General features: G+C 47.9%; 1 protein-coding gene across 2 annotated transcripts in view; it reads right to left on the bottom strand.

Moving 5' to 3' along the window:
* Window positions 1-19,281, bottom strand: part of LOC126278686 (nascent polypeptide-associated complex subunit alpha, muscle-specific form-like) — a 134,902-nt gene that overhangs the window by 78,389 nt on the left and 37,232 nt on the right. For both annotated transcript variants that reach the window (XM_049978946.1, XM_049978947.1), the window contains exon 2: window positions 8,220-8,807. In XM_049978946.1, the coding sequence (XP_049834903.1) occupies window positions 8,220-8,807 (588 nt within the window). The remainder of the gene's footprint in view (window positions 1-8,219; window positions 8,808-19,281) is intronic.

Raw genomic sequence — 19,281 nt, 5'->3', positions numbered from 1 at the left:
ACTAGATCATAATAGCGACTTATTTCTGCATGAGGTAAGTTAATGACTGATCCTCATGAAAATGTATCTCTTTACTAGTGCCTCTTAAATTAGACTAGAGACGGACGACCATGCAGTTTGGTCCCTTTAAAAACCAAACCAACCAACTTACATTAAAGTACCTTAACTGAATTAACACACACACACACACACACACACACACACACACACACACACACACACACACACACACACACACACACGAAGTTTGTCCAAAACGAAATATACTGCATTTTTTCCTCAGCCGTAAACAATGCTACGAATGCGAAACGTTGCGTATGTATCATTTGAAGTCTCCTGAGTGAGAGTGCTAAGTTCCCGTCACTTCCGGCAGATAGCGTAGTTGCAGAACAGTTTCAAAATGTCATCTGTAGGTGATGCACGTTACAAGCAATGTGCCGTCACTGAATTTCTCACTGCAAAGAAAAACTCTGGGAAATATTCACAACGCTTGTCCAACATCTATGGAGCATCTACTGTCGACAGAAGTACAGTTAATCGCTCGGCAGGGAGGGCGAGGTCATCAGAAGGCGGTTCGGCGGAGCTCCACGATTTGCAGCTGTCGTGGAGTCCTTCCATGGCTGTCACACCTGAAATGTTTCAGTGAGCTGATGTCATTCACGAGCACAGACGCATTACGACTCGGCAGTTGGCGCTGCATCTGCCAATCAGCAAAGAGTGGATGCGTTGAAGATGGGTCCTACAGCGTATCACAAATCACACAGAAAAAACATTTGTTTTGATTTGTTGCAACGTTTTGAAGCTGAGTGGGAGGTCGTCTTGTCCTGGATTGTGACAGATGATGGGTTCACCATTTTGAACCCGAAACAAACCGACAGTCGATGAAATGGCAACATTTCCACTCCCCACATAAGAAAAAACTCCAAGCAACTGCTTCCGCCGGTAAGGTCATGTTCACTGTTTTATGGAACTCTGAAGGTATGATTCTCATTGATGTGATGCAAAGAGGCGGTACCATTAATTCAGAAACGTGTGTCAACACATTAATAAAACTCAATACGCACTTCCGGTAATTTTGGCGCCACAGCAACCCTGAAGATGTTGCAACAAAACATGATAATCCTCAGCCTGACAAGTCTGAGGACTGATGAACACATCGCCAAACAGAGTTCGACAGTGTTACCCCATCCACCCTACAGCCTTGACCTAGCCCACTCGGACTTCCACTTGTTTGGGCCATTGAAGGATGCCAATCATGGAAGACATTTTGGGGGCGATTAGGTGCTGATTCACACTGAAGCACTGGCATTGCCACCAGAACAAGGACTGGTACCGATTGCGAATATACGCCCTAATTTCGTGCACTGGAGGAGGGCCAGAGAATGGGATGGAGATTACGTGGAGAAACGGGGTGTGTGTGTATAAAACACCATTCCTCCGTGTGTGTATAAAACACCATTCCTCCGTGTGTGTATAAAACACCATTCCTCCGTGTGTGTATAAAACACCATTCCTCCGTGTGTGTATAAAACACCATTCCTCCGTGTGTGTATAAAACACCATTCCTCCGTGTGTGTATAAAACACCATTCCTCCGTGTGTGTAATTCTCGTTATGTTCAATAAAGAATTGTTGAACAAAAATGCTGTGCATTGCTTTCTGGGTAACCCTTGTATGTACCTTTTCTTTTAGTTATAAATAAAAAAGAGCATAAACTATCCTGACGTGCCATCTGCCATGAGACAAGGCCTCACGAACCAGGAATTTCGATTATAACACTCAATGAATACCAAAGTGTCTTTTCTGGCCAAATAATGAAAAATGCATTAAGAGAATGTTTGGGATACGTATCAAGACCCTCAGATTCATGGCAACCAGAACTCCTTGCCCACGTTGAACTGAATTATTTGACAAGGTCTGGTTCATCCAAAGAATCTGCACAGTACTAGGATTACATCTTTGTGAACTATTTTTAGCTCCTGAAACAGCCTTATATTGGTACCATAGTCTTTAAGGAAAGTTTCGACAGTATTTCAGAAAGGATGGAGAAGCTTCTCTGTTTTACTTCTATGACATTGGCAGTCTCACTGAAACTTTGGGTGAGTGTGTATATCTACTGAATGGCGGCTTTTCATAGATTCATGAAGTTTGAAAGCTGTGCTACTAAATATTCATAACTTGTTCTGTGAACCATTCAGTACAAATGCAGTAAATGAAACATAGTAATATGGGACTTTTTAACTACTCTGGAATACGATCATAGCTCGAAGGTCTGCTGAGACTTAAAGGTATATTTTTTCAGCTTAATACAGCTTGTGCTTAATGCGATCACTTTGTAAGTATGTCATATCATAGACAGCTTCATATTAACACTATGTTTTCAGGTTGTGTACAGAAGGTGGCTGCACCAATTATATACATCCTATACCTATGGGACAGTCGAGCAGATAAAAACCACAACGCACTTCGGAAGCAAGACTTCTCCAGGCACCAGGTTTGCATGTGAAATCAGAAGCTCTTGTGGCCCCTCAAAATTCTGCTACCACCGCTCCACATTGAACTATATTTTGTGAGATCCTTCATAAAGGCAGTGAAAAACGTAGGGCTTTTACTTTCTTAAAACAGGAATTGTGAGACCAAACTTAGAGCAGGTATTTGATTGTCTGCAGATCAGGGATCTCATGAAAGGTCCACAATTAGATGATAGTATGGAGTATACAGAGATAAATGCTTGATTATCATTGGAAACAATAAACAAGTCTTGGCGACAACTATATTAGCCTAGACTGAAAATGCTGTCGAGGAATTTCTGTAAAACTTCAAAGTTCTCGGTGCTCGTATGTTAATGAAGATGCACTTTCTGAGCTCAAATTTAGATTGGTTGGTCGGTTGATTTGGGGAAGGGACCAATCAGCGAGGTCAGCAGTCTCATCCGGTTAAAGAAGGATGGGGAAGTCGGCCGTGCCCTTTCAGAGGAACCATTCAGGGATTTGCCTAAAGCGAATTAGGAAAATAACGAAAAACCAAGAGTGATGAATGTTTACATAGAAATATGAGAGTGATTGAGAAGAGGTACCAGGATCTCTGAGAAGTCAACATGCTCGCATACTACTGTTGGTGTCTCAAGAAGGATATTCCAGATCCAAAACACATACGAAAAAAGGACCATTCTCCCATAAAACTATGATGTATGATCTTGTATACATAATTTAGACTTCATCCAAATACCTGACTGTTATCAAACTTTAGTGTGGCATATCATGTATTTAAAAATTATTACATGCCATATGTTAAAAAGGGGAATAAAACCTGACCTGGTGCAACAAATTGAGTTACATGTCTGAATTCAGCATGCACGAAATACTAAGTATCAGCTAAAAAACCTTGGCCTCAAAAATGAACCACACCAGTGTAATACCACTTGAGAAAATTAGAGCCTTATGCCGACTTCAGTTGCTGAATTGATGTGTGAAGTGACGGTTGAAAATAAAGGTGGTCGGCACAATTAATCTCTGAATAATGGAGAAGGGGGCCGGCACAAACTTAATGCCAACATCTCCTTCGATGATACACCCAACGGCCGTACGGTTGTATTCAACAATACGACACGGACCAGTTAGTAAAATATATATAGAGAAATAATGAACTGTATAGCGATGCAAGACCTAAGAGATCTTGCAGGATATTTTTCCGGCCACAGCGATGTCAGACTGTAGCACCACGTTCAGATTCACTTAAATCTTCATAATCTACCATTGTAGCAGCAGTAACCTATCTAACAACTGCGCCAGGCATGTGTTGCCTTACCTAGGCGTTGCCGACCGCAGCGCCGTATTCTGCCTGTTTGCATCTGTTTTTTGAATGTGCTTGTCTATACCAGTTTCTTTGGCACTTCAGTGTACGATCTACTTTTACCATGATGTTTAAGCAGAATCTTAACCCTGGTGTGCAATTTGACCAAATTAACATGAGTAAGAAGCCCTGTTATCCAACGACACTTTTCTAAGATACTACAGGGCGCTCTTTATACCAAACGTCGCCCAGCAACTCATGCTCAGGAAAAGGACGCGGAGGACTTACTGCTTTACATTCAGCATGTGCATTACCATTTTCTCAAGAATTTACTGTGTGGCACTGCCAGAGGCGGCCGGAGTGGCCGAGCGGTTCTAGGCGCTTCAGTCTGGAACCGCACGACCACTACGGCGAAGAGCAAGTAGATGAAAATCAATACTTTTTCTTCGAATATAAATTGCTTGACTTCTTGTTTCTTAGAGTAAGCAAGTAGACACAGAGTGAAATTATAATTATTCAAGCAATTATTTCCCTCGCAGCTTCTTTAATAAAACCTCTAATAGAATAAAGCACACAGAATGATCGAGTCCAAAGTTTTACTCTTGTATCCGAGGCTGCATCTAATGGTACTTAAATTTATCCTTCAGCATGAGAAAAATGCAAAATACCTCCTCTCACTCAAACATTTTAAATTGGTGTAAACATTTTCCTGTAATTAACTATTCAGCAAAATCATTGTTTTTCTCAGAACTTTATTGTTTCTTTATTCCCTTGCGCACTGGACATCCCATTTGCGGGATCCTGTTCTGACGGTGGGACAATTGGTAGCGGCGCTGTTATCCTTTTGCTACTTGGCCAAGCTCCAAAAATGTTATGTCGCTAAGGAAGTCCTCCACGAATACTCCTTAGAGTGGCACTAGGAAAATTACACAAGGTGTTTTCCTTAAATGCAACAAACTGCAGATGAAGAAAAATGTACTGGATGAAACTGCGTTCCAAGAGAGGCACACCGCTTGCAAGTGGAGATAAAAGATTTTTGACTGAGTACGTTTCAATAATTGAAATTACACACGAGGACATACCAGGATCGTTCTGTCTACTAGTATTTTAAGTCCACACTCAACAGGGCTGTGAGCTGCAGAACCATCATGTAGTAACACCATTACCTTTCGTACCAGAGCAGCTCAGGCGAGGACACCTCAGCAAGTGCAGACATCCCTACCTGTGGGACGTCGTCGAAGGATGGCCGGTCCTCCGAGGCGGTCGCCAATAATCCCCGCCCACACAACGAGGCAATCTATGCCTTTCATTCGCGGCTGCCATACCATGGGATTCTCTGGAGCCTACCGGTGGATATCGTGCAGGCTGATGCTCGTAAAGTAACGTCATCTGTTAACAGGACGGTGACAGAAATCCCAGCACTTTGGTGGCTGTACTACGAAAGGGCGAGGAAACAGTCGCTATAGAGCCGAGTACCTAGGTAGTAAGCCCTGCACGCGCTGTATGTGATCGGTATAGCAGCATACCCAATGCTGGTAGGTCACCTATCTGTTGCTAATACTGGGGTCATATTCTACAGCGTCCAACACATTTTATCTCTACCTTTCAGTGGATGTGCCTCCCTTAGAATTCATTTTCTCCCATAGGTCATTATGATCGTAGCACATTATCCTGTAAGGAATCGTTTCCTGTAGTTTCATTTAGCAAAACTACTCTCCACGGTACCGTTAAAAAGTCCGTGTCATATTCCGCAGCTGCGAACGTTGAAAATTACTCGTGTACTTCAGAAAATTCGCCACAATCTAGCAACAACTGCACCGCGATGTATTTGAGATGCCCTTTCTTAGCTGCACCGCTATATAGGGTGAAAAGTATTTAAACCGACAAACTCTAGGAGGTTGTAGGGGACATTGAAACAAATATTTTTCCTAATATTTTTTCCTATGAGGAGTATTTAAACCGGTAGAGGAAGATTTCTCTGGTGGCAAATTAAACCAACAAACATTTCCATTTTTTATGACAGACAACACAGTAACACAACCCAATTTCAACTACAACAGATTTTCAAAAATGCCTCCATTGACACGTAAACAAAGATTACACCGTCGAATCATGTTCTGTCTGAAACGGGCAGAAATCCCAGGAGTATCCTGAATTTTTCCTGCTGCTGCTACTATCCGGGCAACCAGATCCTCTTCTGATGCAACAGGAGTTGTGTAAACAAGGTTGCGCATCTCTCCCCACACAAAAAAGTCCAGAGGGGACATATCTGGGGATTGAGCAGGCCATGGTACAGGACCACCTCTGCCAATCCACGTTTCTGGGAACTGTCGAACCAGGAATCGACGCACACGACGACTGAAATGTGCTGGTGCCCCGTCATGTTGGAACCACATGCGTTGTCATGTAGGGAGCGGGAAGTCTTTCAGAAATGCTGGAATATTCTGGCGAGAAAATTGTAATAGTGCCTGTCATTTAATGGCCTAGGTAGCAGATACGGCCCAATTAAACAGTGCTCCACAACACCGACTCACACATTAACGAAGAACCGCACTTGAGCGCTAGTAACTGTGGCATGTGAGTTATCCTTACTCCTAACATTCAAATTGTGCGTGTTGACTCCATCACTCCCAAACGCTGCTTCATCTGTAAACAACAGAGGATGGAAATGTAGGATGCATTTCACACTGTTCTAGGTACCACTGCGAAAACTGCTCTGGGTGGATAATCAACTGGTTCCAGGTTGTGGACACGCTGTAAGTGAAATGGGCGTAGCAACTACTCTCTAAGGACTCATCTTACATTCATCTGATTCGTCCCCATGTTACGTACAATTGCACAAGTGCTGATTGAAGGATCCCGCTCCATACGCTGCAAGACAGCTTCCTCAAATTGCAGCGTTCTTACCGTGCGACGGCGTCCCTGTCTTGGTAATCTGCTAAATGACCCGGTCTCTCTCAGACGTTGGTACGGTGAGTAGGATATTGTTGTCGATCAATCCGCTGTGCAGCTCGTCCGTTGTGGTGAAATACGTAGTACGCACCAACCATATCAGTGTACTCACTCTAGGTGTATCGCTCCATTAGTAAACGGAGACAGTGCACTACTACACTGGTGGACAGCAGTTACCTACAACTGAAGATCGTAATACGGCCTCCACCGGTTTAAATAATCGCCATAGGAAAAAATGACATTAGGGAAAAGTATTTGTTTTGATGTCCCCTACAACCTCCCAGAGTTTGTCAGTTTAAATACTTTTCACCCTGTATACGTCAAGTGAAAAGGAAAATATAATGTGTGTGTCCATACAAACAAATGCTTACGATTTTAGAAAAGATTTGACGACTTATTCAAGAAGAGCATCTACACAATGTAATCAGGTCAGTAAGGCGTTGGTTCGCCTCTGGCCCTTATGCAAACAGTTATTGCACTTGGCATTGATAAAGTTGTTGGATGTTCTCTTGAGTGATGTCGTGGGAAATTCTGTTCAACTGTCGTGTTCAATGGTCGAACACTCTAAAGATCCTGCACATAATGCTCCAAATTATCTCAAGTGGGTAGAGATCCGGCGACCTTGTTGACCAACGTAAGATTCGTCAAGCACGAAAACACTACCACCGTGTGCGGACGGACATTATCTTGTGGAAATGTCTTCGCTGGTCGGCAGGGCTCAGTTCTAAGCAGGCCTCATCACTGAATACAATCCTATTCCGGTCAATAAGATTCCTGACGGAAGACTAGTTTGGAGACGCCCCAGACAGCGATGGAATACCCAACCGACGTCACCCGCCGTATGCCTCGACAACCAAGAGTGACGGTCAGGATTGCCATTTATTTCCATAGCAGGACCTTTGTCATCTGCGGCATCCTTACAGTACAGCGGTATGTCGACGATATTATACACCCGTTTTGTTGCTCTTCACTACAAGCCATCCTGGGCTTACATTTCAGCAAGACGGTGCCCATTCGCACATGCCGTGAGTTTCTACTGTCAAACCATACCTTGGCCATCAAGGTCGCCGGATCTCCCCCCCCCCCCCCCCCCCAATTGATGACGTTTGGAACATTATGGGCAGCCAGCTCGGGATTTTGACCATCTAACTTGCCAATTGGATAGAATCTGGAAGAGTGTCCTCAGGACGACATCAGACAACTATCAGTCAACACCAGGCCGAGCAATTGCTTGTGTAAGGGCCAGAGGTGGATTAACACTTTACTGACTCACTCAAATGGTGAAGCTCTTTCTTTCTCTTTGCTAATTAGTAATTGTTTGCATATGTGCATGTACATGTATATGTATATCACATCCACTGATTTCTGTCTCATTCGGGAAATTCCTTCGTGGTACGTAATTTTTTTATTAGAGTATTTTCTACCGAATTTACAATGTCATAGCTCTAAGCGCCTATCGATAATCGCGATGTATACCTTGTAATCTGTGGAGAACTCCTTGCGAAAAGAGGGCGAGAGAGAACTCCGGGGTCTAAGAGTCTTTGTACGGCTCCCAGCCACGCCCTCGGATGCCTCCCTTTGAGCTTCCGCCACCACATTCTTAAACTGCGTGTACAGTGGCAGGACTCCTTGTAGCCTAGCAGAGTGTTCTGCAGATGGCAGTAGTGACTCCCCATCTGTTGACGAAGGTGTCAACATCGGCGGAGACAGCAGATGAGGCGATGGAGAACCCCAGGTTGCTGACGGAAGTGGTGACACCGTAGAGCCAGTGGGCGTCGATTGCGCCAGAGGCAGCGCTACTGGCGATGTGTGTGGCTTCAGAGGCGGCAGGAATGCCGGCGACAGACTCAGGGAGTGCGGTCGCTGCACCGGCTGCCGACTTGGAGACGTCTTCTCTTTCTGAGCGGGACTTCTGGCACTCGCGGCTGCTCCTGCGTCCTCCGGTTCCGACCGACTGGTCGGCAAGAAGGCTGCAGATGTTCTGCCGCTTTCATCGCCACCTTCGACGGCGCTTTCTCTAGACCGATCACCAGGAACATCGCTCGATGAACGTGGAGAATTAGACTGCAAATAGAAAGAAAGGCTACTACTACGAATACTACATTTTAAATGAAACCATAAATCATACTCAGTGTAATGCTGTTCGGTATGTGTTGAGTGGTGTCTAAATACACTGACGGGGAGAAATCTTAACAACAAGGAGTTGTGCGACAAATTGAAGTTAGGAGTGTCTGTGCACATGAAAGACAGTATCTGTTCAAATTTCGCACCAGTCGTGTGAGTGGCAGTAGTAGCGCCCCTATGACAATGCAAATCAGGTTTGCTTCATATACATACTGCAACGATCTTGAACGTTAGCTAACTTTGAGACTGGACGTGGTGAGTTGATGTTAGTCAAGAATGTTTTAAGGTGACGAAGACGCCACTAACAACTCACTGAGTTTGAACACGAAGGTGTAATTGGGCTACGAGAAGCTAGATGTTCCTTTGCGATATTGCAGAATGACTTGGCTGCAAATTAGCCATTGCACATAATCTCTGGTAGGGGTGGTCATGACAGTGTACCGTCGCAAGCAGACATGGCACCGGATGGCCATGAGGCTCTGCCGAGAAGGAAGACCATATTGACGTATTGCTTTGGCGCTTCATACTGCATCTTCAACAGCTGTGAGCAGCAGTTGTAACAACGAACTGTTACAAATATGTTACTTAAAGGGCAGCCATGATCCAGATTCCCCTTAGCATACGTTTCACGTATCCCAAACCACCGCCATTTGTGACTTCATTGATGTCAAGCGAGAGGGCATCAGAGGGCAGGGCAGAGATCTTGTGTTTTCCGATGGAAGCTGGTCCTGACATGCCAGTGATGACGTTGTGTTGGTTAGAAGGAATTCAGTTGAGGGCCTGCAACCTATCTGTCTGCATGCTAGACATAATGGTAGGATGGGTGGTTAAAGGGACCATACTACTAGGTAATCAGTCCACCTTAACAGATCTACATGACTGTAGATCAGATGGCCTACCACGCAAAACCTACGGGAAGGAAACCACCATTGTCTACCAAAGCTCAACGAAGGTTAGATAAGGGACAACAGAACAAAGGCGAGGTTCATCTAGGTAGCAGCTTGAAGCACCTAGAAACAGAGTGCAATAAGGGGAGAAATTTCCTACTTACCATCTAAACATTCATGGTGGTGTCTGTTCTATATCGTGTCTCCCTACCACTTTCGCGCAACGACGCTCTGAGTGTGTTTTTTAGGGAATTAACTAGTTTGAACCTGGGACCTGTTGCTGGTAAGGAGACGCCAGACCACACATGACATGTAGAATTCAGAAGAGTTCAGTGAGACTATCGATGATATAACCAAATACTAAATAATCTCAGCGTCAGCTCCACTGCACTCCCTGTAAAAGAATCTTAATACTAACTAAATTTAGTGGAAAGGGTTCAAGGCTTTCCTATTTTTAGTTAGCTGGTAAAATAACGTCGAAAAATCAGTTAAGTTTACCATTGGAAATTTTATTCTACTCACAAAACGTCGTTTATAAATTGCACTATTGATAAAAGGAAATGTTTTAATACAGGATGGTAAAAATCAACTGCGTTCAACAAAAATGTGAACGAATATTCCCTAAATGGGTTTCCAAGTTCTACAATCGATCGAAGGATGATCTATGCCATATCACATCTATAATCTAGGTTTAAATTAAGTTTCACAAAAGAGAAAACTATCAAAATGGTCTACAGTGACCCTCAATTATCTTTAATTACTTATCTAACCTGTCATAAATTACAGTGGCTGATGTGGCTTCTCAAAAAATATAAAATAGAAAAATCGAGTTTCAGATCTTTACTTCAAGTGGCAAATGTGAACACCATGAGTTTTAATTAACGATCGACACTAGTATTACGCAAAAAGGGGGTGTAACAGATGAGTCTTCTGCAGTTCTGAGTGAAGCCTTATGCGCTCAAAAATGCGGCATCTCGTGCGTTTATTACCTTGTCGGTGTTTAGGCAGCGTCAGGGCGACAGCGGCCGGCGCACCAGCCATCCAGCTCGCCGTCTCGGATCTAACTCTCCTCTAACTTCTCCTTACTACAATTTACCGAAGTTGGTTTAAAAAAACTATCTGGCTGTGTTTTCATCTGACCAATCAGAGTCTCAATGTTAACCTTAAGCTCCGCCTACAAAAATTCTGTCTATCCAATGAAAAACGTTATACTTTTCGTGGTGGGGCAATTTTTTTTTTAAAGTTTAAAGTAACAGAGACGCTAAAAAGTCTCACGCTAAAACCTGCAGCTGGTGTGGTCCTTTTAGCGTTATCGTGAGATCTATACTGTTGTTCTGGAGGGCTCTAGCTTTTAACATGGGCTGGGGGTGGTCCTTGACGTACCTGAGACGCGAAAAAGCCTCACGCTAAAACGTGCGGGTTGTATAGTCGTACAGGTAATCTGGCGGCGTGGGTGTCCAGCCCCTCCCTTATCGTAGGGCCTTCTAGCTTAACACTGTTCTGCTCTCGGCTTCTGTTCTCGTTTCTCCCCTCGCAACTGCGTCTGCCTCACGGTGGGAAGGTACGACATGCATTTAGGCATTCTTGTGTTAGTCTGTGGTATTCCATTTGCTCACTTTGGTTAATTTAATGTCACGATTTATTCGGAGCTATATGACATACTACTGGATTTGCTTATCATGTCAGGGTTTTCATGTAAGGTGTTGGATTTGCCTGACACCTTACAACCAGAAGTACTCCACTCAGAAACTGCCTAGGAAATAGTAGCAACATAGAGAAAGGAAGAGAAGCACAGATAGACAAAATATGAACAAGTTTAATAGACCACATAAAAGGGGGAGGAAGAGTAAAGGAACTGGGTAAACTATCAAGCCCAGACATCTGCACTTGGTCTGGATATAGAAGTAACAGTGTTCTGCCACCCCCTCAATGGGCCAATAAGTTAAGTGGTATTCCTGAAAGAGCTGGGGTTGGGTGTAGGATTGAAGGGACCAGACTGCTAAGGTCATCGGTCCCTTGTTCCACGATAAAATCACACGAAATAAAAACTGTCAGTCGTTAAAAACGGAGAACTGAGAGAAGGGACGACACAATACAAGAAAGGCAGACAAAGACCAGACAAACGGAACTAAAATCGCACCGAGTGTGAAGGTGGTTGGCCGACCATGAAAATAAGGAAAAGCCAACCACCAAATGACATTAAAACCCACAGTTTAAAACCACAGGCCAAAGGCCCAAGTCAATACAGAAAATAAATGGACAAACACTCAAATCATACGATAAAAACCCCCTGCCCGAATAAAACTCAACACGAGGTCCGCCATACCAACGTCATCACATAAAAGGGCAGGGAGGGTATCAGGGAGCGCAAACGTCCGCCTGAGTCCTGTTAAAAGCGGGCAGTCCACCAAAATGTGGACCACCGTCAGAGCTGCCTCGCAGCGACATAGCGGTGGGTCCTCCCGGCGCAACAAATGGCCGTGCGTCAGCCACGTGTGGCCAATGCGCAGCCGGCAGAGGACGACAGAGTCCTTCCGAAAGGCCCGCATGGAGGAGCGCCACACACCGGCCGTCTCCTTCACCGCCCGAAGTTTGTTGGGCGTGGGCAGGGTGCGCCACTCGTCACCCCAGGCACCAAGCACTTTCTGGCGCAAAAGCGACAGGAGATCACACTCCATAAGGCCGAGTTCCAGAGCCGGTGAACTCACTGCCTGTTTAGCCAGCGTGTCAACCCGCTCATTGCCCGGGATGCCGACATGACCTGGGGTCCAAACAAAGACCACGGAGCGGCCGCAACGGGCAAGAGCATGGAGCGACTCGTGGATGGCCATCACCAGACGGGAACGAGGAAAGCACTGGTCAAGAGCTCGTAAACCACTCAGGGAGTCACTACAGATGACAAAGGACTCACCTGAGCGGGAGCGGATATACTCTAGGGCGCGATAGATGGCAACCAACTCGGCAGTGTATACACTGTTCCCGGGGGCCAGCGACCATTGCTCACAATGATCCTCTAGGGTAAGAGCGTAACCAGTGCGACCAGAGACCATCGAACCGTCGGTATAGGCCACGGCAGAACCGGGAAACTCGGCAAGGAGAGAAACAAAGCGGCGGCGGAGGGCCGGAGGAGGGACCGAGTCTTTCGGACCCTGTGCCAAATCCAGCCGAATGCATGGTCGGCGCACACACCAAGGGGGCAGACGGAGATTGGCCCGGAAAACAGGCGGGAGAGGAAAAAACTCAATCCCACACAGTAGAGCCCGGATGCGAACCGCGATCGTACACCCTGACCGGGGCCGCCTGTCTGGAAGATGGACGATCGAGTGCGGGAACAGGAGACGGTAGTTGGGATGCCCTGGCAAGCTACAAACGTGGGCAGCATAAGCGGCCAGAAGTCGGTCGCGCCGGATCCGCAATGGAGGAACACCAGCCTCCACAAGCAAGCTGTCAACAGGGCTTGTCCGAAATGCTCCTGTGGCGAGTCGGATCCCGCAGTGATGGATGGGATCCAGCAATTGCAATGCTGATGGCGATGCCGAACCATAAGCCACACACCCATAATCAAGGCGGGACTGGATCAGCGCTTGATACAGCCGGAGAAGGGTGGACCGATCGGCACCCCATCCGGTGTGATAAGGCAACGGAGAGCGTTTAAATGCCGCCAGCATGTTTGTTTAAGCTGCCTAATATGAGGCAGCCACGTCAACCGGGCATCAAATACCAGTCCCAAGAACCGATGCGTCTCTACCACAGCAAGAGGTTCACCGTCAAGGTAAAGGCGTGGCTCAGGGTGAACCGTGCGACGCCGGCAGAAATGCAGAACGCAGGTCTAGAAGCCGTGCGCTACAGCCCACGACTGCGCCTTGCGGATAGCGTCCTGCAGCTGGCGCTCAGCAACTGCAATGCCAGCGGAGCTGTAGTAGAGGCAGAAGTCGTCTGCATACAACGAAGCTGCGACGGACGATCCCACCGCCTCAGCGAGCCCATTGATCGCAATTAAAAACAGGGAGACACTGAGGACAGACCCTGTGGGACCCCGTTCTCCTGGACCCGGGAGGAACTACGGAACGCAGCAATTTGCACGCGGAAGGAACGAGAAGACAGAAAATTCTGAATAAAAATCGGGAGTGGGCCCCTAAGACCCCACCCATGAAGTGTGGCCAGGATGTGATATCGCCAAGTCGTATCGTACGCCTTCCGCATGTCGAAGAAGACGGCAACCAGATGTTGGCGGCGTGCAAAGGCTGTACGGACGGCAGACTCTAGGGAGACCAGATTATCGACGGCAGAGCGGCCTTTACGGAACCCACCCTGAGACGGAGCCAGAAGGCCTCGAGACTCGAGGAACCAACTCAACCTCCGGCTCACCATACGTTCTAGCAACTTGCAAAGAACGTTGGTGAGGCTTATGGGGCGGTAGCTGTCCACCTCCAGCGGGTTCTTGCCAGGTTTCAACACGGGGAGGACGATGCTTTCTCGCCATTGAGACGGGAACACACCCTCAACCCAGATGCGGTTGAAAACATCTAGGAGGCGTCGCTGGCAATTCACAGAGAGGTGTTTCAGCATCTGGCTGTGGATGCGGTCTGGCCCAGGAGCCGTATCAGGGCAATCAGATAGTGCACTCTGGAATTCCCAGTCGCTGAAAGGAGCATTGTACGACTCCGCGTGGCGCGTGTGAATGGAAAGCCTCCAACTTTCCAACCGCTCTTTCCGGGAGCGGAAGGCCAGTGGGTAATTCGTAGATGCGGAACACTGAGCAAAATGCGCTGCTAACCGGTCTGCAATCGTGTCGGAGTCAGGACACACCACCCCATTCAGCGAAAGCCCAGGGACAGAGACAGGCGGCCGATAGCCATGGAGTCGCCTAATCTTAGCCCAAACCTGCGATGCAGAGGTACGGACGCCAATGGTGGAAACATATCGTTCCCAGCACTCCTGCTTCCGTTGGCGAATAAGGCGTCGGGCACGGGCACGGAGCTGTTTAAAAACGATGAGGTTCTCCAAGGACGGGTGCCGCTTATGGCGTTGAAGAGCCCGCCGGCGATCTCTAATCGCCTCTGCGAACTCGGGCGCCCACCAAGGCACAGTCCTCCGCCGAGGGGACCCGGATGAACAGGGAATCGCAGATGTCGCCGCAGAAAAGATGCCGGTGGTGACCGGCTGAACCACTGCATCAATGGTGTCATGGGAAGGAGGTGCGATAGTGGCGAGAGAGGAGAACAAGCCCCAATCAGCCTTATTCAGAGCCCATCTGGAGGGGCGTTCAGAAGAGTGACGCTGTGGTAGTGACAGAAAGATGGGGAAATTGTCACTACCACATAAGTCGTCATGGACACTCCAGTGGATGGATGGTGAAAGTCCGGGGCTGCAGACAGAAAGGTCGATGGCCGAAAATGTGCCATGGACTACGCTGAAATGTGTCGGCTCTCCCGTGTTTAAGAGGCAGAGGTCAAGCTGCAAGAGAAGAGTCTCGACATCTCTACCCCGGCCAGTAATCGCGGAGCTACCCCATAGGGGGTTATGGGCGTTAAGGTCGCCCAGTAACACAAAAGGAGGAGGCAGTTGTGCTATCAATGCAGCCAACACATGACGCGAGACATCATCTGGCGGAAGATACAAACTGCAGACAGTAATAGGCTGAGGCGTCCACATCCTTACAGCGACAGCCTCTAAAGGTGTGTGAAGAGGTACACATTCGCTGTGGACAGAGTTAAGGATGTAGACGCAGACTCCACCAGATACCCTCTCATAAGCTGCCAGGTTCTTTTAATAACCCCGATACCCACGTAGGGCAGGGGTCCGCATTGCCGGAAACCAAGTTTCCTGTAGGGCAATGCAGAGGAAAGGCTGACTGCTGATGAGTTGGCGAAGCTCAGCAAGGTGGTGGAAAAAAGCGCTGCAGTTCCACTGGAGTATCGCTTTGTCCATGTCCGAAAAAGGCGTGAAGAGGCCGAGGAGGCAGATCACGCCACTGGGTCACCTGCTGCCACCGATGGAGGACCAGTACAATCTGCTTCCATGGTGTCTGAGGGTCCGGCGAGATCCAGGTCCTCAGCGGACGCCCGGATCTCCACCTTATCCTCTGACACAGAGCCTGTAGGGAGCAGTGGGGTGGATGCCACCGCGTGTTCCTTGGCCTTAGAGGTCTTCTTCTTCGTCTTGTCTCTCTGGTCCTTGGGTTTCATTGGCTGGGAGGGCTCCAGCGAGTCAGTCTCCGGGACGGAGGAGGAGCGGGAAGCCCTGCGACCAGCTGCTGGTCTGCTTTTCTTCCATTGGCTGACGTCACCCTTCCCAGAGGCGGAAACCTGGGAAGGAAGGGACCCAAGGGACCCAAGGGACCCTTTCCGTGCTATTCGAGCCGGGGAAGTTTGAGGCTTCCCCAGCTTAGAAGTGGGGACTGATGTCCCCGATGGTTGAGGGGTTGCTGCTCCTGAGGCAGGTAGTGCAGGAGCAGCAGGGAGTGAAGTGCCCCCCACCATCAAGGGGGCAGGTGTAGCATTCCGGCTCTGAGAGGTGGCAGTCTGAGGGAGAGCTAATGGGGCCATAACAGTAGTAGCCACGGTGTAAGAGGCAGTCATTCGAACAGGATGGAGGCGTTCGAACTTCTGCCTGGCCTCAGTGTATGTCAGGCGGTCCAGGGTCTTAAACTCCATTATTTTGCGCTCTTTCTGGAAGATCCTGCAGTCCGGCGAGCAAGGCGAGTGGTGCTCTCCGCAGTTTACACAGATGGGAGGCGGAGCACATGGAGTATTGGGATGTGATGGGCGTCCACAATCTCGACATGTGAGGCTGGAAGTACAGCGGGAAGACTTATGCCCGAACTTCCAGCACTTAAAACACCGCATCGGGGGAGGGATATATGGCTTGACGTCACAACGATAGACCATCACCTTGACCTTCTCAGGTAAAGTATCACCCTCGAAGGCCAAGATGAAGGCACCGGTGGCAACCTGCTTATCCGTTGGACCACGATGTACGCGCCGGACGAAGTGAACACCTCGCCGCTCTAAATTGGCGCGAAGCTCGTTATCGGACTGCAATAGAAGGTCCCGATGGAATATTATGCCCTGGACCATGTTAAGACTCTTATGGGGCGTGATTGTAACCGGAACATCCCCAGCTTGTTACAATCGAGTAACCGGCGGGACTGGGCGGAAGACGCCGATTTGATCAAAACCGAGCCCGAGCGCATTTTGGACAAGCCCTCCACCTCCCCGAACTTGTCCTCTAAGTGCTCGACGAAGAGCTGAGGCTTCATGGATGTAAAGGATTCACCATCAGCTCTCGTACACACCAGGTAGCGGGGCGAGTATGTTTCGCTGGCATCCTTAGTCTTTCGTTCCTCCCATGGTGTAGCCAGGGAGGGGAACGATTTGGGGTCATATGTAGTTGCGTTGTATTGAGCCCTGGAACGCTTAGAGACTGCTGGCGGCTGGCCGCCAGCAAGAGATGATGTACCACACTTCATTGCGTGTCATCCGCCCTGATGCCACCTACTCCAACCAAGGGCCCTCCCCACGGGCGCCACCCAGCCTCAGCAACGACCACCTGGCAGGATGGCCATTGCCGGGAGTCCCAATGCCCCAAGGAGATATGCATCTACTCCTTGGCATACGTGGGGAGTTAACGGCGCTGGCATCAGCAGAGCGATCCCTGTGTAGTCAGGGGGCTACAACAAACAGGGTACATGGCGGCCCCACCACAACGGACTGGCTACCGTGCTGGATTTCAGGTGATGTAGTCCAATATCGTCATTGGCGCATAAAGCGACACAGCATAGCAGACTGCAATAAACTGCACCCAAGAACAAATCCACGCCCAAGAGATGGTAGGTGAGCGGGACTGCTAAGCGATGACGACAAACCTGGCTAGAGATGGTAATGCTTGATGGACACATCGCTCCTTGTAAGGCGCCCTTCCCCAATCGGCTCGCTCTTCGGAAAATTTAGAAGGATGGAGGTCAAACCCATTAGGGGACCATCTCACAAGGCCAAAACGTTTGAGACTCTTTAGTCGCCTCTTACGACAGGCAGGAATACCGTGGGCCTATTCTTACCCCCAAACCCACAGGGGGACTGAAAGAGCAGTAGAAGCCCCCTTCACAAGTAAAATGTAAAACTAAGTCAACTGCTGAGGCATCACCTCCTAGCACCAAGGTTCGCGAGTCATGGAGATTAAAAATCAGTTGCAGGCAGCTAGGTGGGGACAGTCCAACAAAATGTGGACTACCGTCAAATAGGTACCACAATGGCAGTGAAGCAAATCATCGCAATGGAAGAAATGACCACGAATAAGTCAAGTTTGGGAAATGGAGCCAATGAAGGATGGTAGAGCCTTTACAAAAGGCTGCATGGGGATCTACACATTTGTGTTCTTTATCACCTATAGTATGGTAAAGTCACATCGCGCCTTTCTGTATTCCAGATCCCCAAAAGTCGACAGCATAAAACCTATGAGATATCCATTTCCAGAATACCGATTTCAAAATGTCGGCTTACTGCCAGCCAGTTTTGTCAGGCTATCAGCGAGTTCATTCCTTGAGATCCCAACGAGGCCCAGTGTCCACATGAAGGTCACAGCGTCCACATTGTGGATGACAAGATTATCACTGGTAAAGAGCTTGCAGACTGCTCAAGGAGTCGTTGAATATAAGAAAGAACTCGGCCCAGGTGCATGAAAGATTGCTACCAACTCTCCAGTGGGAACACTACAGCCATCCACCAAGGAACTCAGTTCAGTATGACATGAGAATAAGCGTGACCAGCAAACACCGAACCATCAGCATAGACTACTTCTGAATACTGGGATGTGCGAAGGATAGCGAAAAATTGGTGGCAGAAAGCCTTACGACGAACTGAGTCTTTCAGACCTTGTGATAGGTCAAGATGAAGTAGTGGCTGAGGGATGCACCAAGGAAGTGTACGTGTCTGGGCATGGAGGACAAGTAGTACAAGAAAGAGATGGCGTTTAGATGGAAGGGGCCAGACACCTACTGAACATAATCCCTGATTAGGGCCACCATTGTGGCAGATGGGTTTCTGGATTTGGATAGAGGAGACTAAGTTCAGACACTTAGGGGAGCTGTGCATGTGTGTGTCTTAATTGACAAGGTGTTGGCGCCCTGTCTACAATGGAGGGATCCCAGCCACCAAAAGTATTTTTTTTTGTGGTTTTAGGGCGCACAACTACAATGGTCATTAGCGCCCAGACGAAGTTAGGAACGCACCGCGAGGTACAAGGTTAAAACAGCAACTAGAAGGGACAACACTAAAAGATGTATTAACAGGCATGGAATTAAAAAAAAAAGAATAGTCAAACGTCCTTAGACAGGTTTGTCAAGTTGATAAAACGAAGAACGCGAGCAGCTGTTCTTGGGTCATCCGCTAAAATGGCATCGAGAGTATATGGCAATCCCAGATCAAGACGCAGTGTAGTAAAATCCGGACAGGACGTTAAAATGTGCCCGACCGTCAGCAATTGCCCACATGGACAGAACGGCGCTGGCGCAGCCGTCAGCAGATGGA

This window comes from Schistocerca gregaria, chromosome 6 (assembly GCF_023897955.1).
Source record: "Schistocerca gregaria isolate iqSchGreg1 chromosome 6, iqSchGreg1.2, whole genome shotgun sequence".
In the NCBI taxonomy this organism is placed as follows: Eukaryota; Metazoa; Arthropoda; class Insecta; order Orthoptera; family Acrididae; genus Schistocerca; species Schistocerca gregaria.
The sequence above is the reverse complement of the archived record's forward strand: the minus strand, read 5'-3'. Positions and strand labels throughout refer to the sequence as shown.